The sequence below is a fragment of the Phoenix dactylifera genome, chromosome 1 (assembly GCF_051530095.1).
Source record: "Phoenix dactylifera cultivar Ajwa chromosome 1, Ajwa_hap1_PhDact_Kaust_v1.1, whole genome shotgun sequence".
Taxonomy (NCBI): Eukaryota; Viridiplantae; Streptophyta; class Magnoliopsida; order Arecales; family Arecaceae; genus Phoenix; species Phoenix dactylifera.
Genome location: NC_143190.1, coordinates 65262372 through 65288367, shown reverse-complemented (window position 1 = coordinate 65288367; position 25996 = coordinate 65262372). Strand labels below are relative to the sequence as shown.

The following is a 25996-nucleotide window of genomic DNA, read 5'->3' as shown; positions in this document are numbered from 1 at the left end:
AATTTGCTTTGTTATGTTCTATGTTTTAAAATCTTATTTTGTTTAATATTCTGTAAAATATCGAAATTTATTTTTATATTTTCTTATTTATTTAATTTATATTTTTTTAAAAATAATTTTTATAGTTTTGTCCGTTCCGATCTACCTCGCCTAACTCTGCCTCATCCCATCCCGAGAATAGTACCAAGTGGGTACAGCTAATAACCTACCTATTCCATATCCACCCTGTTGTTATCCCTAGTTGTATTGTTATCCCTAGTTGTAATGTCACGTTGTCTATCGGTCGAGTAGAGCAGCTTATCTCGAGTCTATGGTAGCCTATCTTTTGAGTCTATGGTAGGTGTACGTATGCTATAAATAAATCGACCTTACCCGAAAAAAAAGCAGATCAGGCATCCGAATCCATCAGCAGTAATTTGATGTTTGTCCAGATTGCTTGCTAGCCGGCCAGCTTAATTATGCATGTGCAAGAAAGTGGGCTATACAAAAGCCTTAATGTTCGACACAAAAACTCTCTCCTACAAAGATGTCTGCAAAATTTACAAAAACTGGCAGTCCAATCCGATCATTGAATAAGACAAGCACTGACGCGCATGAAGTTCAGGATTTAAGGGCATGTTTTTACGGACAGGAATGCTTGAGGAATGAGTTATCACGGTTATCGTGATGCGGACCTCTCCCATTAGTATCCTGTTCCAAGATTAGTATAAATTGCATCACATGGGCACTTAATGTTGAAGAGATTCCTGAAGCAAGACAATTTTTCACCTTGAAAGAGATCTTAATGGGAATCAAATTTGCACTTGGCTCAAATCATGAAATGAGTAAGAATAAGGCATTCTGCTTCCACTTTATTATTGCAGCTGTCCAAATTAGGTCATGTTAATCAACACCGATCTTAAAGGTGTTTCACCTCTCAAGGTTGAGAACTTAACATGAGTTTGCGGACATCAAACAAAAGAGCATGTGAGTTCCTGTTAAGAGTAGATTTTGATTCACAAACCAGAGGTTCAAGGCCTTTTGCATTATATTCAATGGACGAAGTATACATAACATTGACTATGGCAAAATAACATTAGCATCCTTCAGAACTGATAATTTGCCCTCTCCTATAATGCTCTTATTTCAGCTGTTAAATGATTTTTGAATTAGGCATATCCACCTACTAGTTGCAGCATTGTTTTTAGGCACACAAGTTCTCCACCAGCTGAATAAATGAACTGGGACAGTAGGCAGATGAAATCATACATCAAACAGCAAAACATTTCTGTATACACTTGCATGTATTAAAAGTACATATATGCCCTAGAAAGTTGTTTTAAGTTTCCCTTCACATACTCACGACCCGAGCTTTATACATGCAGATGTATGCCATGTGCCAGTCACCTATCAGAAGCAAAAAGGTGCTTAATAGCTGAACAAACAAGTTAAAAAACTAAATGAATATGCAAGCTTTAACAAAAAAAGAATGCAGAATCCAAAACACAAAAGCCACTTATCAGTAACAATACTTTAGGTTGGCAAATAGGTAGTAGTATTGCTTGGAGAATAATCAATTTATTCTTGTGGTGAAAGGGATTTCTTTCAGCTTTACCTAAGCTACAGCAGTTTGAACTTTATACAAAAATCTCATATTAGTGCTTTACCTCCGCCAGAGAGTCTTGTGATATCCTCCTCCCTTTGTGGACTAGGATTGTCATCATCAAATTGAATCCATTTCCCTGGAGCATTATCACTTTCTCAATATGGAACCAACTATATACTTCACAGAACCAACAGATGGCCTAAAAAAAGAGGAATGTGTTTCGAGTTAAACTGACCACTTTCTTGCTTTACCCAACCAACATAGTGCCCAGAGTCCGCACTCCTACCCTTGTGCGTCAGCACCGCAACCAGATCGTAGATTCCAGTCAACTGCACTTTTTTCTCAGAAGATGTAGCTGAGGATAATGGAGAATGCATAATAAATTAGAATGAAGGTAAAAATCAGCAGTTAGCAATTCATTCGAGTAAACAACATATTGGTACGAAGATGCAGGATTATCATCCATCTTTACTCGATAACCTTTTAATTCATCCTTTAGATTTCAGGAGGATAAAAATCATAGGGAAGCAAAATTTTAAGATTCCATAAAAGCATTTTATGGTTGTACCTAACAAATTGAAGAGACTTTTCCAGCCAGTTAGAATTTAAGCAAGGACTATGCAGTGTCTGGGATAAAGCCAGCGGAAAAAAGGGAAGGGGGGGGGGGGGGGGGGGGGTGTGGCGGTGATATTTTTCATAATGTATGTATGTATGTATACAGAATCAAGTTTCTTGCTAGACAATAACGGGCTTTTATGGTCATGCAAAATTGTAATTGTATACCTTTTTCATGGGTGACGGCAGATGGCTCTCCAGAATTATCAGATGGCCCCTGTTGAAAATTGAACAACAAAGAGAGTTATATCAATTCAGATCCAGAGTCTAACACAAGCATATCTTCTTCTATAAAAAAGTAACTGATCTATCTTTCCACAAGCCTGCATTGAAATTTCATGTTGGAAATTGGATCTCCCATCAGTATTGACATTCAAAATGCTGTGTGATGCCATGCGTGGAGGACAGAATGCTTCTAAGAGGCAATATTTAAGGCAGATTTCTTGCAAAAAAAGGTTCTATCGAATGGCCACCTAACATGCTGCTACATGATTAGCTTAAGAAGTATATATAGTTACTATACGTTTCAGGTGTTTGTAAGAAAAAAATAATAATAGAGATATCAGCTAAATTAACAAGAATAATTCTACATGATAACCTCCATGTCAAACTCTTGTCACCGTGCAGGAAAGGGGGTTTAGGTTGCCACCCCTAGTGAATACAACCTGTGTTTTAACAGTGATGAGAGGGGGCTGTTTCTAATCACATGCCCTCCTGTGCATTGCATGGCTTTCCCTGAAACAAAGGGAAGCAAAACCATACATGGGGTTCACGTGCTTAGATACAAGCCCCTTATATCACCATTTATTTTAACATTGTGATCACCAGGGTTGGCGATCTAAACCTCGTCACTGCAAATGTCTATCTGGGAAAGTGCATATGCACATGCAGTTATTGTGTCGATATCAAACAAGCAAAGAAGATCTGACAGTTGTCCATACCTCTGATTTAGGGATGTTGGCATCATTTTCTTTGGAACCGCTGTTCTTGTCCTGTGTTTTCAACCCAAGCTTGGCATTTTCTAGTTCTCTTAGAGTCTTAATACATGCAAATCAAAGAATGATGGACAACACAACAAATGTGATAAATTTTTTTAATCAAATCAAAATAGAGATCTTAAATATTTGTTAAAGTTCAGGTAGGTAAAAGGTTATCATCCGGGGAAAAACACCTGACGAGGAGCTTGCAGCTTTTGCCGTAGTTCATCTGAACAGAACTCATAAACATCCAGTTCCAATGGATAGTCCACTTTCTAAAGGAAAAGGTACAAATATATAAATGAAAATGAGGTTAGTAAAGAAACAATTGAACTTTTCATGCATAGAGAAGCAAATCAAACTGCTTCACAAGAATATTCAACTTTAAAAACACCCACTGGAAAAAGGAAGGTTTTGTGTGCGTGGACGCGTGTTTGAGGGGGGAGGGCGGAGAAGATAGAATAAAACCAACTTACCCGCAAAATCTTTGCCTTCTGATTTGACTCCCTTTTCCAGAAGAAACGGACAAACTGAACAGTCAAATACCTGAAAAACATGGCAGTAGCATATTCAGAGAAGAACAGCCACCATTTAGTATACAGAAGCTGAGAAATTTTCGCCATTCTTGCCTAGGCAAGTCATTGATGCGTGATTCTTTTGAATAAATTGCACTACGTCCCAGAGATGGAGAAACCTTCTCCAATTCTGATTTCAGACCCTGATAAGTCAAATCAGCAAATCAACAGAATCAGTATTCATGCACAGATTACACTGCAAATTTGCACAAATATAATATTGAACAACGAACTGAAACATTCAATTCTGTAGAAGCTGTTGAGAATTTTCAGCAAAGATAGATTGCACCTGCATGAATTTTCATTACAGAAAGTTCTATATGTTAGTTAAAACCAGAGTAGTGTTGGGAGCAAAGAGGAATTATCTCATGTTCCCCTGCAATAGATGTAGTTATGTTGTTCAAATTTGGTTTCTACAAATATGATGGAATCAATACAACTACAAGACTTGAAGAAATGACATCTCAGCATAGCAGCTTTAATCATGGATGACTAGAGGTTCTTTAGTGTTGGATGATGCATTGATGTTTATGCACAAGAATTAATCCATTCTGTGAAATGGGTAAAATCCTCTTTGAATACACATTAGATATACATCCCAAGTAATAGTCTCACAATTAATTTTCATCTTCCCCTGAAAGTATCTAATTATTAGATTCTCTATAGATTTGTAGCCCATTACTGCTCCTCACAGATTGGCAATCCCATTTCCCAATAATTTAGCTCATGAAATCACAACCTTTGCACAAATTCCCAAAGGGAACTGCTTTGATATTTCTAGACAAGGTCCATCAAACTCTTATAGATCCATGAAAACCTCTTGCTTCATAAATTTCCCTTATCTCTTTGACTTGATGCTTTTGTTCCTATTATTATTCCAACATTCCCCATGGGACTCCTACAATCAAGCTGCAGTAACTAAAGCTACCTGAGCCTCATAGTACTGCCCCTCTGAAATCCCCTAAAGGATAGGCAGATAGCTACCCGTCTTTCCTAGACCTCTTATCTACAGTTTAACCATCCCCATTCCCACAAGTGCCCCAGATACTTCAGCTACTCTAGCTCCTCAATGCACAACATAGCATCCTCTCATTAAACTACTTACATGATCAAACTGCATTTCCTTTAGCGATGTTAAACTTATGAAATCGTTTCCTTTTTTTCCCATCTTGGTCTATGTCCTCAGTTCCTTTTTCATGTTTTCTTAACACTCCTTGTTGCTATTTTCATTCTCTCTCATATATGCTTGGTAGTTCTCATTAACAACTTCCTTTTTCTGGGTTTGTACCTTCAACCTTGTCATATTAAACTTCTGCTTATACTTTGCCCTGATGTGTCTCAATTGCTCTCATCCTTCACTTATGCTTCCTCTCCTTTTCTTTTCATCTGTCTCCTAAGACTGTAACTAACATTGTTGTGCACCTCGATGACTCCATTCAATGTTCTCTAACTCCCTAGGATGACTGTCATTGATATAGGAACAACTCGTCCCTGTGATTTATGTATGCAAGTTGTTGGCTTGCCTGTGGATAATCCTCTCCCACATCAGTACTTCCATTTTCCCAGGTTGAGAAAATGCCCTCCCTCTTATCACTGCTCTTTTCCCCTAACGCGCGACTCCACCTACACCTCATTGTCGCCCTTGTTGCCATCAGCGATGCTGCCCATGACATGGCGAGCTGGTGTCCTTACTCCTATTGCCGTCAGGATGTTGCCCATGAAATAGTCAAGCCAACAACATTCTTCTCACTTTTGTTACCTACAACGATGTCTTGCCACGAGGCCCTATCTCTCTCTTGAGGAAGACTTAAAGAGAGCAAAAAAAAATTCTCTTTCTCTAGTTTGAAGAGAGGTAGGAGGAGACCAGAGTCTTCTCACACCCACCACCACAAGCTAGAGATCTTCAACAATTGGGTTGTTCTTCTTGTTTTGTGTATCTAAAATGCGAGAAGGTGAGGTCATGTTCTCTTGCCCCCCAAAAAGATCCTATATGTTTTTTTTTACCCAAAGGATCCCAATGGTGGCTTGGGATTCCTCAAGATGCAAAAAAAATGGAGCCTTTTGATGCCCGATCTGCTACACTCTCCCTAGAGCCACTTTCTCTCCAGGTGAGCCTCTTCATATCTGTAGTCTTAACCGATAAAAGGGGACAAATGAAGTAAAAAGATCGCATATTTAGGTCACCTCAGCCCACCACCCAACTGTTCTCCTTTTCCTTTTCTAAGGTCCTAAGGCTTTTCTCCTAATGGGTGATGGGTTATTTGCCTGCTTCCTTGCTGTGGTGTTGTTGAAGTGCTCAGCCTCTCAACGGCCCAACATGGATGAGTTCTTGCATGGCCAATCAGCAGGAGGGCGATTTACAAGCAGCTTTAGATCAGCAGAACTAGTCCTAAAGAGTTGTTGTAGATGCCCTGCTTTTTATTTTTGGTACAACAGTGAATCATACTGATCTAGCATGAGTATAACCAAGAAAATTGGAAAAAAGGAGTTGTTGTAAAGGAGGGACAACCTCGTGGTTCTTCCGGAGGATCCCACCCAAATGCTAAGCAACAAAAGAGGCGACCCAGTCCGCAGCCTTGTTTGCCTCTCTGTAGACATGAGCGGCCCGAAATACGCCATAACCTCTCGTCAACCTGCAGATGTTCAGCAGTAGCGAGTGTCCATCGTCGGTCCTGTGCTGATCCTAGATCCACTCAATCATCGTCGCGGAATCTCCTTCAAGGTGGATTCTATCTACACCCAAGACGAGCCTCACATAGATAAGTCCTTCCCAAGCGGCTCTCAACTCTACTCCGGGGACAAACGTGTCAAAAATGCGCCGACCCCCAGCAACAATTAATCTAGAGTCATGATCCCTGATCACAAAACCAACACCTCCCCTGCTGCCGCCATCAATTATACTGTCGTCGAAGTTCAACTTGGAAAGCTCGGGGGTAGGACCTCCCTGTTTTTTTAATGCCTATTTATAGGCCAAGTGCCTTAACAACAACACCTTGGATACCTATTTTGCCAAAACAACTTAGATCATGATTGCATTTTGTATCGCATCATAGGTTGCATTCTTAAAGGGCCACACTACAGCAAGAGGATTTTGATTTCAGGATCTTTGCCATCCAAAACTTTCGGATGGCAAGTGATCTACCATCTACAATGATACGATGTTAGTTATATAGTCGTCCTACAATTCAACCCACCTGACAAGTCAGGAACTGAGCTTATCAGATGGTAAGCTCTCGCCATCAAATGTTTTATGACAGTGGAACTTCCACCTTCAGTTCTTTTCCAATAGTTTGTCCTTCAGCATCAAAAGCCCTTTGACAGTGTAAGCCACACCATCTGAAGAGTTGACCACAAGACTCTAGAGTCCGAATCCCTTGCAAATTTCTTCATTTTTCACAACCATAGTGAAATTTAGTAATTCTCTTTAGTCCCATAATGCTCGTGCAAAGGCCTACGCCTCCTAAAGAAACTACATAAACCCCTTTACCCCCCTGGAAACAAATCATTAAGCACCGCTCAATCTCTAGCGAGCAGCTGGTTACCAAAGCTCAGGCACATCTTGCAGAAGAGAATGAAAGGCTTATCTTTATAAGGTAACCAAGGTTTTACCATTTTGCAGCTTCGAAGGAGACAAAGCGTGTGGAGGTGCTATGAGAAATTGTGCTGGCCGAGGGCATAATGATTTAGTGAAGCATTCTCTCCACTCCGTTATTTCCTTTTTTTCTTTTTGCTTGTATATTCCTAGTTAATTTAAATTTCACATAAGCATAACAAAGCACAGCATAGCCATCCTAGCCTTTTAGTTCCTCAGGGAATTTTTAGAGACAAAAGGTGACCACGCCGTCTTCCTTCCCCACCAATATCCCAAGTTAGTTCCTCCACAATTAGTCCCTCAGTAGCCCTTAGCTTTGATTCTAATACTACATCCCATAGTCCTCATTCCATTTGATCTTTTGTTTGTAGGAAGACACTCGGCATGACCTAGACCACTAGGTAGAATCTGCAAATGGAATCTACAAATCAAATTCCCATCGAAGGTAGCGTCTCGATGGCCACTGGAAGCAAAACATCAAATGGCAACTGCAGAACATCAGTTCAGTAGCAAGGCTCTGAATTGACGCTTGTAAACTACTACATCTGTGACAACCCCCCAACGATTGGAGAGCGGCGCAACCCAATCATATAGTTGTGTGCTTTGAAGCATCTAATCTCACCTCTTGTGGTATTTTGTTGAGTTTATTATCCTATTCTGTTGGCAAGGACACGGTGCCTGTTTTGCTAGCTTTGTTTTTTGTTAGTGTGTAGGGGCCATATGGGGACCTTGATGGTGTTGTTCCCTTATTTCTCACATGTGACATTCCTACTGGATGCAAATGGAAGAGGAGTTTGCAAAGGTGAGTATAGAGCACCAACAAAGTATTATCTAGGTGTACGGCAACAATCAAAGGGGTCTCGGACTCACCTAGCTTGGTACTCCATTTACGTTGATATATGATGGCAATTCATGCTTCCATGACCTTCTAAAGTGGGAACTGCTGAAGTTTAGGCCCACTCTATCTTGGGAGTTTATGCTTTGGAAAGTTTACCCTATTTCAAGTACAAAACAAAGGCGAGTCTTGGCCTCTCTTCCACATTAAGAGGTCTCTTCCAACCAATCCGGGAATTTGTGGAATTGGGAAGGCCCCGTCTTTCTCGCAATTGCTTCTCTAATGAGATCTCGATGGCATTGGGCTCACTCGCAACCTCAGGGTTTCTTAATCTCATTAACAGTGGATTTGAAGGCAGCATTCTCTCGAGCAATAGATTGAAGGGGACCATGCCAGATGGTCTCTATGATGCATTCAAAAATTTGCCATTCTTGGATCTTTCTGGAGCACCATTGGTGGGGAGAGGTGAGGAACATAGGGATCTGGATAGGATAGAGGCCTTGATACATCTTTAACCCTAAAAGAGTGGTGTGAGGTGATCCAAATGGGATCACCAAGGTCATTTTAGATCACTGATAATCCTTATCTCTAGCGATTAAAGATCTTCAAGTCTATAGATAACCTGTTTGGTATTCCACGAAAATCCAATATCACTGACCATATAATACCAAAACTACCCCTAATATATTCCATAAAAATATATTTATTAATCATATAAAATAGATTATAATAACTTAGTAGTATATTTATTAATATATTAGTTATTAACAAATTCTATCAAAATATATTTGTTAATCCTATAAACATATATTAATTATTATTATAGAATTAATATTTTCATTTATACTTATAATACATTCTTATTTTAATAATAATATTTATTTTGATTAGAAAAATAAGGCAAATAGAAGTAATATATTAAATAATTTCATAATATAAATATAAAGTACAATAATATATTTCTATTATAATTTAAAAACACAACTAAATAATAATACGATTAATAATATATTATAATTAATATATCATAAAAACAATATATATAATATTAATATAATATAACATATGAATGGTATACTAATATACTAATTTTTTTTGCTAGATTGAGGGATATTTTTATCTCCAAATTTTAGCCCAAGATCACCCCACTGCCTTAGGATGATCTTGGTTACCCGACCTCAAGGACAGATTTTCCATCACTGGGTTAGGCAATGATTTAAGTATAGGTGATTTAGGATCACTGCCACGTAGGATCACTATGGTGCAACCAAATGCGGTGATTTCATCACCTCCATCAACATCACCCTTGATTCTAGAATGGTCACCCCATACCAAACGCCCCTAAAAGACAAAAGTATTTTAGTCATACAATAGGTTTAACTTACTACATGATGGTCATGTGAAGCAATTCCTTGACAGCCAGTTAACAGAGATGGAAGGATCACATTGCCTTCGAAGCATAACTTTAGAGACCCACTTAAAAAAAAAATTGAAGAGAAGGAAGGCACTTTGCAGGGTCAAACTATTAAGTTTCCCTAATATTTTTGCTGGGAGAAACAAGAAAACTACACTATCAAAAACAAGACAGCTATCAAATTTCAATAGCAAAAGATCGTCATGTTCATATGATCCAGCGCATGCATCATACATGCTGCGATCCATTAAAGATAATGAAAAAAGGACTTGATACCCTTTTTAGTTAAGAATATTTTTAAAAAGAATTAAAGGGCATGGTGCCAACCCATGCCAGTTACTGGTATTTGAAAGTTGAAACCTTGCCCTAAAATGTAAAATGGTCTTTTGAAGGTATAAAAATGTGGAAATTTTAAGAACAAATAGATATGGGAACATGTAGAAATCCATAGGTAATAAGGAACATACAGAATGCACCACATTTCTGCACATCAATGTTCTGATTACCATGACTAGCAAACTGTTAATTGATTATGAACAAAAGTTGGAATAGCACAAAAAAACTTCGTTCTGCATGCCCTTAGGCAATATCTGAAATAGGAAGCCTTCTATCTTAAACAGCAGTCAATCTGGCAATATCACTTACATGTTTGAGCCCCTCATGCAAGTGGTTTACATCCTGAGAGATGTGGCATTTCAGTGCATATACAGATTCCATCTCAGAGCTTTCTTCACCACTTTCTGCACAGTGGATCCTGATAAACAAAAATAGTGTGAAGCAATTCCAGATCGAGAACACAGCATCTACAAGTACAAAACTATCAGAACGCCACATTTTAAATAGAACACAGATGCTATATATAACACTTTGTTGGTAGGACACACCTAATATCCTAAGAAAAATAATCCTCACAGCCAAGGTCCGTTGTACCATACCAAACTGGACGGCACAGAGGGCATATCATACCGTACCAGTTCGATACCGATAAATGGTATGAGGTACGGGGGCGCACCAATACTTGGTATGCTGAACCAGTCCCATACTGTACCATATCGATACAGTGATAGTGTGGCACCAATACAAAGCCCGATACCAAGACAACATACCTTGCTCACAGCATATAATAACACCTAATCTTATGCGCCATGGTTTTGTAGCATCCAATGCACAAGAGAAAAGAAATTTGATTCAATAATAATAGACCAGTACTGGGCATGTCCACTGCACGTAAAAATATGCTATCCCGATAAAAGCATTTTTTATTATTTATGTAATTTTACAAATACCCTGCAATATTTTGGTGCTGCAGTAATAATTTCTCTCTCCCTTAAAATAAGAACTGAACTAAGTGAGATGTATTTATTATAGATGAGAGTTTTTAGAGATGAGGGGAGTGGTAAGAGAGTGCAGAAGGAATGCAAAGCTGGACTCACATCCTAAAATATTATAGATTATAGATGTGTGGTGCACCATGCAGAATATTCTCCATAATTCTTTGATTAATCAAGATCAAAAATAAAAGCTTCAACCTTCTGCTACAAGAAGCAAAAAGGGGGTAAATGCAAGTTACTACATCCAAACTACATTCCTCAATGTAGACGGAGTTGATTTTGAAAGAAAGGAATGTAAAAGCATATGGTCTGAGACGAAAGCAATGATTTCGACAAACACAAAGATGGGGGATAAAACACCAAAAACCAACTCAGTGACATTTTGAGAAGAGCCCAAACTCGCTTTGAATGAGAAGGACAAACTACAGGAGCTTGCAAAGTTCCATGAAATTCTTGAGGAGGTACAATGAGCAAGTCTGGACAGATATATTTGGGGTCAATGGCCCTGAACCATTTGAGACTTTCAAGACAACTTCTTTATGTTTTTTCAAGACAACTGTCAAAATTGAAGATCTATAGTTGTATTAGCATAGTGGAAGACTACCATGCTTCAGTCTACAACACAAGAAATTGTTGTGTAAGAATGATCAAGGACAACACATCATCAGAAGAGATTAATGTTGATTTATATGGCATAACAGAAAGAAAGGATGGAACATTCAAACAAGTAGCATCATCAGAAGGGATTAATGTTGATTTACATGGTTATCTGAAAGGACAACACGTCATCACGAATCAAGTTTATAAATTATCATGCCAATGTTATTTGGAAAAATGAATACAAAGAACATTGAAACAAGGCGATATCCAAATGGATGCTCAACTGACATGAATAATATATAAATTGCTTTTCAAGCATGAAGCATAATGGGAAGCCTAGAAAAATAAAGCATCTAAAAGGAAAAAGTAATATTGTCACATAATATCCTTGTAAAAATTTAAAAAATGAATGATACTTATTGATATGCGATTCATCATACCTCATCCTCTTATGTTAATATGCATATATCAAATGACAAAATCACCAAGTAGAGTACAAAGAATGAAAGTTAACTACAAGAGGCATAGCATACCATATCAATTTGCAATAGGTATTCTGGATATGCTTGGCTGTTCAGCAGACACTATGAAACAAAAAACATATGCTGATTTGCAACCACCATCAATTTATACTGCAGATCAGTACTGAACTACTGATTTTATCAAAACTTAAAAATTCACTAGACATAAAGAAGTCCAATGTCAGGTTGATTATGATATTCATTGATAATCACTTAGCATTAGACAAGCTCTCTGTCATTCAATTACTTGGGTTTGAATTTGATCTACCCGACCCTTACATTGCAAATTCTCCTGACAGTATTTTGACAGTAACAAAAGCATTTCTACCATTGGTTCAAGATTGCTAGTACATAGAAAGTACAGGGTGCTGGAAAAATAGTCATAATGAGATTGCGCTATTTATAATGCACATCTTCTGGATATCGCAATATAGCATAGGCAAACTGCCAGGAAAATACATCAACGAAACAACCATTTTATTCTCATTTTGATGTTAATGAATCTTTTAATGATTCTAATCAACTTTCTACTAGATCCTTGTTCTAAGAATGTATCTCAGAAGATAAAAGAGTTGTATACACAGTGTTACTATTCTTAACAAATCCAGGCAAGAAAAGATATTTTGGTGCAAGTTAAGACGGAAAAAAAAACATGTAGCTAAACAGGTATCACCCATACCTGCTGACAAGGTCGATCCCAAATAGAGCCTTTACCGTGCCTGATACTTCGCTGTGACAGAAAATCAATTTAAAGAAGATTAAAATCTGCAATATATTGGCAATGTTAAAAGCATTATAACCTAGTATAATCAAGATGAAATAATAGTTAGTAAGGCTAACAAACAATAAGCGAGGACAAAATATAGCATATAATTCGGAAGACGCTAAGAAACAGACTAAACTAATGGAATTATATTAAATTGAGACAAACTCTGTCAGTTGCTAAACATACTGATAATCATTCATATAGAGAAGCATTTTTCCTCATACATCAGAGCTTCGACAGGTAGCATAAGAAGACAAGGATTGGGTTCAAGCACTTGCACCATGAAGTGTTCAATATAGTGGTGATCTAAAATGCAAATAGTAATGATTTAAAATGCAAAAATATCTGTCTGTCATGAGTTTCTTTACATTAGCAGGTCTATCAATTTTTGGAGGGGCTAACAGGTAGAAATAACATCTATATTGATGAAACTTTAGCCATTGAAAATACTATCTTACCAGTACGTCCATTCATTTTCTCAGAATGTCATAATAAATATCAAATAAAAATATAATTTGACACGACAGAAACAGTATTGATCCACTGGAATCCAGGAAGAAAAAATATCAAGAGCTGTAAAAATGTCCACCAGTTGACTTTGCTGGCTCCAAAATATACAGAAATCAATAATATCAGGAAAACAAAACCATATAGCTACATCTAGGTTAGTAAGCCTACCACAATCTCTTTAACAATCTAGCACACAACGAGCTACTGCTCCTGCAGCTTTCAAGATTTAGTAGTGAACTTTCAAGTCCAACAATAAAGGAATACAACATGAAGGCATATAAGACTCTAGGGTCTGCATCATTCATTCTGTGCATAATTTGATGTTGTTTCTTCTTCTCATGATTTCTTTCCAACAAGAAAAAACTGGAAAGGCTTTTTAAAAAGTTCTAGTTGGTTACACATCCCCTTTAACTTTGTGATTGAGCAGGTTATCTAAATGCCCCGCTTTTTTCTCCCAAAACCAACTAATCAACCTCCATTTTGTGTGTTTCTTTTCTCTCATATTTTATGTCATTACTATTTGACAAAAAAGGTGGATACATGCATCTTAGAGAATGCCAAGGCGCCCTTGTCTTTTCTCATTGTAAGTATGGAGTTGTAAGCTTCTGCTTATATCCCTTATCAAAAACACAATGCAACTCGATCCATGACAACTTGGAGCTAAAGCAAGCTTTAATCTTGAAGAAGAATACATGACATAAATGCAGAGATTTAATACAACTAAAATGTCATAATTGTAAGGACTGTTCTATGTACATAATAAAGCACCAATGGACAAAAAATTTGTAACAAGTCATAAAAGTGACAAAATAATGACTACAAAAAGGAGTGTGCAAAATATGGGCAAACCAAGACAACCTCTTATAATTTAGAAAAGCTCCACAACATGAAGAAAAAGGAATCCAATCAACAAAAAAAGAACCTCAAGGAGATCCGAAGTGTGACCAAAAGAAGAGGCAAGGGTGATTGGAACTATAAGTACGATGCAAAACTACCACAAAGTGAATCTGATATTTTCAGCAATGATTAAGAGCCCTGGCTGAAACTGAAAAAAGAAATATACCTTGATTCTGATGACCGAAGAGACTGAGAAAGTGTATACATAAGTTGGGTCCAACATTCTTCAGCATCCTGGCATACATTAACAAAAAGAAACATGTGGCTTAGAAATCAAAAATTTTGATTATGGCTGCAAAATGAACTTAAATAGTTGGAAAAACCTGTTGCATGTAAACACCATTGTGCTGCTGTGCAAATTGGGGATATTTTTTACGCAACACCTGACCAAAGAGGCTATCCAAACATTAAAAAAATAAGAATGACAAGATAGCATATCACATCAATTGCATTTTTTTTCTGCACAAGTATATGAGATAGAATGCCATTTATAAGCAGCAGTCCAACTGCAGTATAAACTCAAAAAGATCAACCATTCTAGAGAAACACCAGTACGAGTTCATTGGTTACCCAACTTCATCATCCTAAAAGAAGGAAGAAAAGAAAATGCACTCAAAGTTCGACATGATGTCACAATGAAGTTCAATATTCCATTTTTATAGTTGTCCATCCAAGTACAACCCATAATCATGTTTATCTTGGATCTGTTATCTAAAAGCTAAAGATATACGTGGACACATCTAATAGAATTAAGGCTCAGTGACTTGCATGAAAAAGTGCTTCTGTTGTGCTATACAATCAAAATATGGCATTGAAACTTGAGGATTTTTTTAACCAACATAACACCCAAAATGTTTTAAAAGGCGACTGCCATACACAGGTGGACAAGGGACCACATGAAACCCACAACCAACTCAACCATTAGTTTGAACCTGTCTTATTCGCATGGTTGCATAAGAGTGACCAGATATGTGGTGTCAAATTGCTAAAAAAGAAAACCATGTATGTAGTCCCACTGCATATGCAGCTGCACAATCGCGTATGTGTTCACAAAATGATAAGCAAGCCATCTTTTCAGCCTATATACGGCCCAATGCATATAGTAGCCATGGGTATGCAGTGTGATCAGGGGGACAGCACACACATATGCAGCCTTATGCACCACATTTTAAAGCAGATGACATTGGTTAGGTAATAAAGAAGGCCCGAGCACAAAATGTGGGAAATGAATGCACACGGAGACATTCTAGTACATATCATGATTTCGAAAAAAAAACGCCAATTATTTTATTGCAAACATTTCCAAAATTTATTCCAGATAGGAAAAATTGTGATGAAAAATGTTTTGGTTTACCAACTTACAGAACCAAAGTCATAGGTTGGAACTGACAATTACCTTTTTCAAGCAATTTCTAAGAAAAGAAAAATAACTGTTAACCTAGATTTTGAATCCATTTGGGGTTAACTCCATATCTGAGGCCAAATACTCTAGCACAGAAGGGGCTGGCTGCAGAAGCAACTCTCCTAAAGCAAATAAAGTTGAGCAATAATGCTAACTCCAAGACCAATATCTGCTTTCTCCTTTAGGAGGATATTGGTAGGAGATTCACTTGGCAAAACAAACGAGATAAAGCTTGAGAAATGTATACTAAAGACATTATTTTTTATCAGAAAACCATTGTTAGATTATTCTGCAGAACTCATAAGACGGACAAAGATAAAAGAATGACGGTAGCACAATAATATTAAGAAAACTTGCAAATTAAAAGCATTTTGAGGAGAACTGACCGACAAAAACTGTAATGGTGCAACAGGCCTGACATTCCGATCCAGATCACTAAAAAGATCGCGAGTTGCAACAGTCAAAAGATGGGAGTACTGATCTAGCTCGTTGCTTCTTCCAGAATTTGTATAGCTACACGTAAATAACAGGACATATATGAGCTAAACAAAGACAACAAATTTTTTAAAAAAAAAAACACAATGCACCTTCAGATGGCATCATAACTGTTCCATATAAAATACCACACAAACATTGCAAGGAAAATGGAATGCACCTTGATAATGCGGACTTCAGCTCTGGAACTGAATGAAGGCACTGCAAAGTCGAATTCATATAACAAGTGTTTCCCAGGTTATAAAGACCAGCACTGTGACCCTGGCAATGGTAAAAACCAACTCAAAATTACAACAATGTTGGCAGGTTGTGCCTCTATGAAGGCGCGCCATGTTGTGACCCTCCCTCTTTAATTATGGCGAGGAAAGGCCACCATTAACAATCTTGGAAGGATAAATAAATCTTAAGATAACACAATGAGCAGCTACTGCATTTAAATCTCAAATATAATTTTATGATATGATGTTGTCATGTTTTAAGGATCCCAAGAAATAAATTGCCAAGTCTCCATTTGCACAAACCTTACAGTTAGCATGAACTAGCCTGATTTCACATATTCCATCACAAACTCGAAGCTAATGATTCATGACAACTTCACAAAAATTACTCGCAACAACCATATCATTAACTTAGTTCAAACTTCAAAATACACTTTTTGGCTCCAATTTTCTTCCTTTCATTTGGTTAACTGCAGTTCTAACTGAGACCATAGGATTCAAGCATCTATCATTGCTTCTGGACTGTAGGTATGGAGATAAATATCGATAACAAAATTTCACATCTAGACCAATTTCCTATTCCCTTCAAATCTAAACAAATTTCCTATCCCCTTTAAACATAAGTTTTCCATTGCAATATTAGTCCTAGGACGATCACCATTATATTCCTCTTTCAAAATTTCTAATATAGATAACTATGACAAGAAAAGGGACAATATGGACCAAATAGCAGAAACAAGCCATTCCATACGGTAAGAGCTGGCAGATAGACAGCATTACTAATCAGCTTACGGCTCAAATACAAGTGTATTTTGTAGCAGTATAGTTAGCAATATCATATTTCAGACAGCAAATCCCACAATATTTCCTCACACCCAACCCTGCCGCACCAAAGAACATTAACAATTTACATCTATCATTTCCTCATTTCTCAAAATGTTTTTGATATTATCTCCTGATCTAGCATTTAGAACATGTAAGAAAACACAGACAAAAAAAAAATCACTATCAGATTGAGTAGTAAGATACTGATTATATGTGGAGGCATGTAAAATTATCCAATATCTCAAGAGCAATCTGTTGAAAAGGACAAGATTCTAGTTCTAGCTGAGATCATGCTATTAAGTAGTTCATAGAGCAACACCCTTTCAACTGGAAGTCTTGCCAATTGACTGTCATACACGACTGAAAGGTCAAACACATGGGTTTCAACTCACTGCTTCTGGAAACAGGAACTTACACTTCAAATTTTGAATAAAAAAAGATACTACTACGTATCACACGACAGCAAGTAGAGTTGTAGACAGAGTTAAGAAAAAAAACAGCAGGAAGCCCCCGGGGGCAGGGAAACACAAAAAAAGGGAGTCCCATAGCACGAGAACCCCACGATTACAAGATCTAGGGAGGGTCAGATACAGCAGTTGTAACCCCTTGTGGGAAAAGGCTGTTTCTATGTTTTGAACAAGTGACACCCGGGTCCCAATAAAGCAACCTTACTGATGGGCCAAGGCTGCACCCCCACCCCCACCCCCACCCCCACCCCCACCCCCGGCGGGGGTGAAGGAGGGCAAGGAGGGAAGACAGCTAAATTGTATCCAAAATATAGCAATTTTACTTTGAGAACATAAAAAATGCTTTGCTATGAAGAATTGGAATTCAAAGGGGTAACTTGAAGGGGCAAAAAGAATTCCATGCAGATAATGTGTTGTTTGACTAGAAAGTCTGTAAGATGAACAATCAAATAAGCTCTCATAAGCCAGGCAGGTAAAGCATTGAAAGATGATGTTAAGAACCAAGTGGACAAGTAGGTTATCAACCAATGCATATACTCAATTCGAGAAAGACCATGATTCGTTTTAATGCCTGAAAAAGGAAAATTATCAGTTCTTGACTTCTACTTCACAACCGAAAAATCATCAATACATCTTGCAATTAGCATAACCACAAGTTCATACTCCATAGCCAACAAACAATTACATGTCCTAATTTACTAAATGCAAACTTATGTGCAAGCATGACAAAAATTTGATAATTAAAGCCAACAAATTACTCTTTCACAACTTTCTAGAAACATAGGAGGTGTTCTCCCATCTCTATCATTGTTCTGTGGATGTGTCTTTCAATACTTTTCTCTATGATCAAGTTCACTAGTAAACAAAAAAGTGCGACTACTAAAACCAAAATTTGATTATATGGCAAATCCGAAAACTTCACTCAACAAGCTCTTGCTCACTAAAATGTCACATAAGACAACTTCTTGTGATCTCACATAAGCCTATTGCAATTCCTCTCATTGTCAATACACATAATATTGAATTGGTTGCATACCAACCCATTTTAATGATGCAAATGCAAACATTTCCCAACATAATATTTTTTTTATAAAAAATCATATCAGTATCTTGATTATTCATTTTAAATTGCCCTGATGATGGAATTGACTAAAAAAATGATATAATGATTGTCACCAGATAAAGAGCAAAAATTTCAACCAAGAATCATTAAACTATGAGACTCACCACAGCAACTACTTGTTCTTCTTCTGGCAGATCTTCCATAAAGACAGGACCCTTTTCTGGAGCTTTCACAATTTCATCTGCAGTACCCATCATCATCAACTTTTGGCCCTATCAAAAAAAATTCCAAGTTTCTATGACTTAACATGATCAAGACACAAGAACATGAACGTGAAAAACCAACCAAGATTGAGAGGGACAAAAAATGTACATCTTTTACACCTAAAGTTGACCAATCTGCATCATCCTGCATTAAAAAGAAAGAGCTCATTAACTGATATCACACTTTATACATATCCAGCGTAAAAGATATAATTAAGTTTGCGAAGCAAATGTAATTTTTACCTTCAAAAGACCACCCTTTACCATAATCTTTTGCCTTTCTGGGGGCACACCAGTTAAATCGTACAACTGACACTTAAAAACATAAGGAGGTTGACTAGTGTCAATTTCCACAGCAGGAAACAGCTCCTTTTGCCATTTCACACTCACTGTGTGAATTAACTTCACATAGTCAGTAATCATGCTTAATTGGAACCAAAGGGCGAAAAGTCTAAACAAGTTCCCTAGGAAAATAGGGAATGTAATACACAAGTACCAAATTTTAAAAATTCTCAAACAAAGAAGAAGTATCTGCAGCAAAAATAGTAATGCGCTCATAATGCCTAACTTGAGCAATGGAAAATTCAATTATAAACACCATGATCGATTTTTCTCATTCAAAAATAGAAAATTTAGTGTTAATGGCAAACAATTATTTTTTCTTTTTTTGCATTTAATCTTCTAAATCTAGAGTCAAAAATAACGGAACTCTCTATGTATATGTTAATCTTGACTGACATGTACATATACATAATATATATACAAACCCACATGCACAGACATACAAACACATGCTACACATACTTAGAACTCAAAAAATGCTTTTCTGGACCACTATATATTAATTTACCATCCCAAAGAGATACTTAAGTTGTCCAATAATGACTGATTTTGAAGCATAAATGAAATTGCATTGTAATTAACAAAAAGCTAAAGAGAGATTCGGGGGCCTTGTGCGAGAAAAATAGAAATAAATAACACACCCTAATATGGTATGCCTGACTTCAGGTATGTCAAGCCAAATTTATGTTCAAATCAATCACATCTAATCCATGGATAGAGAGATGGAGCCTCTTTCTTGTCTTGCATGCACCAGCTATATATGGCAATTAGATGGTAAATAAACATCAAAAATAAGAGTCGAGCTGCTGGTGACATGGAGTCTACATGAGTACGGGACACAACCAGACATTGCCCATCATATAAAAAGAACTGCCTTTTTTCTCTAACATGTGCTATTCCTACCTTGAATATTAAACCTAGATATAAATCACTATTCTCTCTCGCCCCTTGGCCATCATCAGCGGCCACCATGGAAAGAAGGAATTCACCCATCTCTTTCAGCTCTCTCCTTTAACCACTATTTTTGACAAGGGTAATTGCCCATTTTTTATGCTGTTCCAAAAGCCTAATGTGCTCCAAAGTGCTCCATTCCCCTCTCTCCTCTCACTCCATTATTCGAAGCCCCTTTGATAGGGAATCCTGTAACTGAAGGCCGTTGCCAAGATGGCACTGGTTAGAGGGAGGAGCACTTGGCCATCGCCAATCACCTAGCTGCTGAGCACGGGTAAGGGATTGAGTGAATGTCACGGGGTCTTTTATATTTAAAAGAAGTCCCCGCATTTGACCTACAATCGAACTGCAAAATGATGTCCTGACCACCAAGGCAATTCAAGGGTAAGCTGTTTAAAACACTGGTATTTATTCATATAAATTTAATAAGTTTAATTGCAATTATAACCAAGATGTCACATCTCATTTGAGATCACTCCTACACGTCAAAGGTTGCTTTCTTTGCATATGTCATAAACTATTTTTCGACAGGGAACCATAAAGGGGACCGGAGGGTCTTTTGGATGCCTCCCCCAAACCCCGAGAAAAAAGAGAAAAAAGATTTCCAATATCCTATTATGTAGTCTGTTAAAATTTCTTTATGGACCAGCAAGTTTTTGGGATGCCTCCCTTCTTTCTATCTAATTAGCTAATATGATCATAGTCTGCTGTACCGCTCAGTATGAGATGTACCACAATGTACCGTTACGAAACTCAGCTCCGAGTTAGTACAAGCCCCATACCGCCCCACACCGAGGCGTATCGGCCTGTACCGAGGCATACCAAAATATGTACCAATCTGTACCGAAGTGCGTACCAACCTGTATCGAGGCATAGAAAGATATATGGTTAGAGAGTTATTTCGGTACGAAATGCATATCCTATCGTATCGAACCGATAAGGTACCGATACCGTACCCGGTACCGAGATTGCGGACACTGATTATGACGATCACTTAATTACAGGTTGCTGGCTAATTGGTTCCTTATTAGTATTATTTGTTTGCATTTTTGATAATCCTTCCTTACCAAACTAGATTGGAACTCCTACTCCATCCATTCCATATCATCTCCATTAAAATCCTAAGCATTAATAGCCATTTAAGCATGAGCATATAAGGAAACAACATAAGCACCCTGTTAAGTCTTAAAACCTAATCATTAATGATTGATGATTGATGATAGAGATGGGAAAATCTAATTTTGGCAGGCACTCTTTGGGCAGGAACCTCTAGAGTATATTTTTATTTGACAAACAACACTTACCTATGAGGAAACTTTAAAAAAACACTTAACTATGTTACAAACTAAACCACATTGAAAGGGAAAGAAAACACAGATAAGACTGGAAATAGATCTCTGGGTTGGGATCAGAGAAGCATGCCTTTTAATGTAGGAGTTCACATTTTTATTTTCTATGACAAAGCTAATATAATTATTTCTATGCTTTCTCTTATAACTCTTTGAGATCCCATTCATGAATAGTTGAATAATTTGCTTGACTTTATGAATTATGATCCTCCATTTACATTATTTATTCACTTTTATGTAGCATTTATGTGTAATTAGATAGAGAGTACATGCTTATGCATGTATATCCAAGAATAGAATGGTTTATGAACTAGCAACAATAATATCAATTAAAAGATGATATTTAAAGACAATTATAATAGCAAAATTTTACATATACAATTAAATGCAAAGACTAAACATAAATACAGATCCAATATATTTGTTTTCTTGATAAATTGCAGATTAAGTTGATTCAAATGTAGTGATAGTTCATGAAGTCTCAAATTTACTTTATTTTGCTGGTTGAATCAGTATATATTATTCTTGCATTCCCTTCTTGATCTTATGAGTAGCAGCCATCAAGCATCCCTTTTGCTACATTGTCGGAACTCCTTTTGCATTCATTTTGCTTCATATGAGTGACAACCCACATCCAATAATACATTGGGTCATGTTTGAGACCATCTCCAAGACAATGCCGATCTCGACCAAGACAAAATTTAGAAATTTATATAATAAAACAGGAACAGATTCAGGATGAAATCTAGACTTAACTCGTCAAACATCAGACTCAATGTGATACAAAAGGTTCACCCAATAATCCATAACTTTCTACATTTAGCATAATCTGAAGATCTAGATCTCATATCTCCAGCGCCGATCTCATAATTGATCAAAATGATTTGAAGATTTTATATCAAAAAGAGAGACAAAGAGAGAGCGTGGAGACCAAAGACAGATACAAAGGATCTGGTTTTATACAATACAAGCAGCTGTATTAGATCACCCAGATAACTCCCACCAACTTTTAAAAAATATTTTGTGCATAGTAGATGTGTACATGTAACACATAAAGAAAAGATGTTCTAACATGCTATTATCGTAGATCTCCAATATCTCCTGTCACTCTTCTCTCTTGATATTATTTTTACTAACTATTGTAATTTTGATTATGAGGAGGTTTCTCTTGTTCTTTTTCTTGGAAATTATAGACATCAATATGTCCTTCGGTGGGTATTCATATTGAGCTTGACCTTACGAAGCCCTGCATTAAGAGCCCATGGATACTAAGAAAGGGAAGGAATTGGAGGCATTCGTGAGGTCATGTGAAGAGCTTGCTAGGGACCACCAACTGTTTGCTTAGATGACACCAACCCTTGCCACTTGGGCAACTTCGATTCCAGCACATGTATTTAGTTTTTAAGATTAGGATTTCCATCCTTGAGTTGAGAGTTATGGTCGTTAGAAAAATCTAAAATACTGTGGAAGTATTTTGGGGACGGGTATTTTGAGAATAGGAGAGATACATTTTAGGGACATCATGGGAGAAGGGTATTTTAAAAACAGTAAAGCTTTCATATGGAACATTGCCACACTTATATAGTTTATAGGATATTTAGCTTTAACGTGTTTTCGTATGATAGATAATTTAATTCTTCATTTCATAAAGTAGAAACACAACCCCAACAAACATTTTTATGTTTCTTTTGTAAAAGTTACTATTCCTATATTTTTTTTCTTTTATGCGACTGAAATTTCTACAACAATAGGCTTCTATTGTCTCCAACAAGCTATTCAGTTGCTTTCCCCAAGAAGACCCTGCTTTTGGATGATATCAAACTTCCGCTACTGCCAAAATTGGCAAAACAAAGTCAAAAACAAAGGATATATAACTCCAATAAGGATTGAGATGAAAGGTAATCAACAATCAGTTTTTTTTTTTTTAATGTATGGTGCAACCACAAGGGAAAAAGAACAATTATTAGCAGCCTTGGCCCACGTATGTGTAGAAAAACCTAGAAAGTATTTATGGATATGCAAACAGATTACTTTTGAATAAACACTTGAGATAAGAGAGGTTTAGAGCAAAAGAGAAACATAGAGAAGAGAGGAAACCAAAATACCTCATTTGATTTGGAGAGGAGAGAAGAAAGAACAAATAAGGAAAGAAGAAAAGAGAAACAGAGAGAAGATGTTTTCATACTAACTAACGTTCGCTGTTTCGGTACCGGACCCCGTACCAGTGCCACACTAACATAGTGTCGGTACAATACGGTACACGCATTTTTGGCGTACCAAATATCGGTACGCCACACTCGGCACGCCACTAGTACCGGTACTGGTACCGCCCAATTCAGTACGGTACGGTACAATTACTAACCCATTATCAAACACAATTACTAACCCATTCCTTTAATCTCTTCAAGGGTAAAGAAATTCGGGGAAAACACATTTTCTTCTTTTCTCTCACCTGAAATTCTTCTCCTTTCTCTTGTCTTCTCTCATTTTTTTCTTTTTTTCTCTCCTCCACTACCTACCCAAATAGGGTGTAGGAGATTCTTCTAAGTGTTTCAAAAGTCTCATGAGGATAATGATGCAATGCATTTGGGAGGAATTGATTGTGTTTATGCCCTTCCTGGAAAAAAAGAATGTGGTATATATCTTGTACTTAAATATTCTGGCATTATTGGAAATAAAAGTTTTTTTTTGAAAATAAGATATAACAAAACCATTTGATTCTATTAAGGGCCGTTTGAAGGTATTTAGATGACAAACTCATTCTAGGTGGATTTTTTTTCATTGCTTAAGATTTTTTCAATTAAGAGGCAAAAAAATATTTTTTTCCTAGTGGTTTCCTTTGTTAATTGGAGGAACTTAATGGTAGGAAGAGAAAATCTCTTAAGCTAGAAGACTCTCCTCAAATTTGAGATTTTCAATCCATGATTCCAAGAAATATTTAATTTAGACAACATGGAATAAAACTGAACCATATAACTTTTTAGCAACACCAGAAATCATTAAATGTTATGATCTTGTATAAGTCCTATAGAAAAGTTACGCACCCTTGACTGTCTACAAATGCTCATTATTCCAACATTCAAAGTGTGCATATGAAAGAGACTGGCTTGGTTCCATAGTTTTCGTTTTTCATCCAATAAAATGTAATAGAGAGGTAACTCCAACAGGGAAAGGTCATAGATGCATTTTGCAATAGTATGACGGGAAACATGGATGGAGGTTATGAAAAGAGATATTGGAAAACTTGCAATAATCTTGATGTGAATCCGTGTGAAATGAGGATTCACAACACTGAACCCAAACATGAGACAAGGATTTATAGTTATTGCTAAATACAACAGCATTGCAATTATCTTCGAATGTTCTCGACTTTATGGAGGACCACCCCAATATCCCGGTTATCTACTGGCGAGTGGCGACCCGCAGTCTCACCTATGCCCAGAAAAACAAGAAAACGATCTAAGCCTTCCCATTCTTCCATCAGAGTAAGACTTAATTCCAGCGATGGCGATGCAACCTAAAAATTCAAGAACACCCTAGAATTTCGTCTCACGTGAATCAAAAATAAAGTAAATATATAAACATTAAACGACCACGCAAATGAGATAGGAGTTCCTACAAAATTGCAGTCAAAAAATTTCAAGAAATAATGAGATAGATCGCCCCGACAACCAAAACATCCGATAATATCATCACAGTAAAACAAAGAGAAATCAAGAAAAGAATCGTACCAGTAGGCATGATTTCTATAAGCTCTCTCTATCGGATAGGCGGATGGAGGGAAGACAAGGATTTCTTGGAGGAGGAGGAAGAGAGTATGGGAAGACGAGGCAGAGGAATCGGCACAGGAAGAAGCAACCTGTCGGCTGATGAGAGTTTACGGATTTCGAAGAGGGGTACGAATAGGGCAACCGGTTCGGGGGAGGCAGCGAGCGACAGGGTACGGTGTGAGTCTAGCACATGGAAGGGAATCTCTATCGTCAGAGAGATCTCGACCATCCATCTGAACCGTTTGATGAGATCAATTTACGATCATGGACTCGGAGTCGCAGTCTTTCCACGTCTCCTGATCTGATTTAGTTCTAGGGCTGACATGTCTCAGATTTTGACTTCACCCAGATAGATCCGGCCCAGTTTGAATGAGTCAGGCCCACGCCTTGGCCCATGAGCAACCGAGCCTGGACTCTGGTGCAAGTTATTTATTTGTGCTTCGCAAACATCAAATTCTAACTTCGTTTAGGTTTTAACGATCTTTCGTACTCTTGTTTTGTGTTGAAACACAAAGTTGTGATCTCACCCTCTTCTTGATTACAATAAGCAATAGCTGTAGCTGTTGTTGTTATTCCTCCTCCTCCTCTTCTTGTTATTGTTACTGCTTAATGTCACCTTATCATGCAGGATTT

At 37.3% G+C, this 25996-nt stretch overlaps 1 protein-coding gene across 2 annotated transcripts; it reads right to left on the bottom strand.

Annotated features, from left to right (window-relative positions):
• Positions 1–988: 988 nt before the first annotated feature.
• LOC103712935 (ubiquitin carboxyl-terminal hydrolase 6) lies at positions 989–25540 on the bottom strand. Of its 2 annotated transcripts, none has more exons than XM_008799644.5 (18): positions 25325–25540; positions 19195–19340; positions 19061–19096; positions 18853–18960; positions 16276–16376; positions 16007–16133; positions 14542–14601; positions 14385–14452; positions 12725–12775; positions 10239–10347; positions 3807–3895; positions 3654–3723; positions 3372–3452; positions 3142–3237; positions 2369–2417; positions 1821–1940; positions 1647–1721; positions 989–1386 (listed from the first exon to the last, which is right to left on the bottom strand). In XM_008799644.5, exons 1-18 carry the CDS (start codon positions 25332–25334, stop codon positions 1331–1333), a joined length of 1452 nt encoding a protein of 483 aa, XP_008797866.2. In that variant the 5' UTR covers positions 25335–25540; the 3' UTR covers positions 989–1330. The 2 variants fall into 2 exon arrangements, with proteins under 2 accessions (XP_008797866.2, XP_088565859.1); XM_088709733.1 differs by having other exon boundaries at positions 19195–19266; positions 25325–25466.
• Positions 25541–25996: the final 456 nt, after the last annotated feature.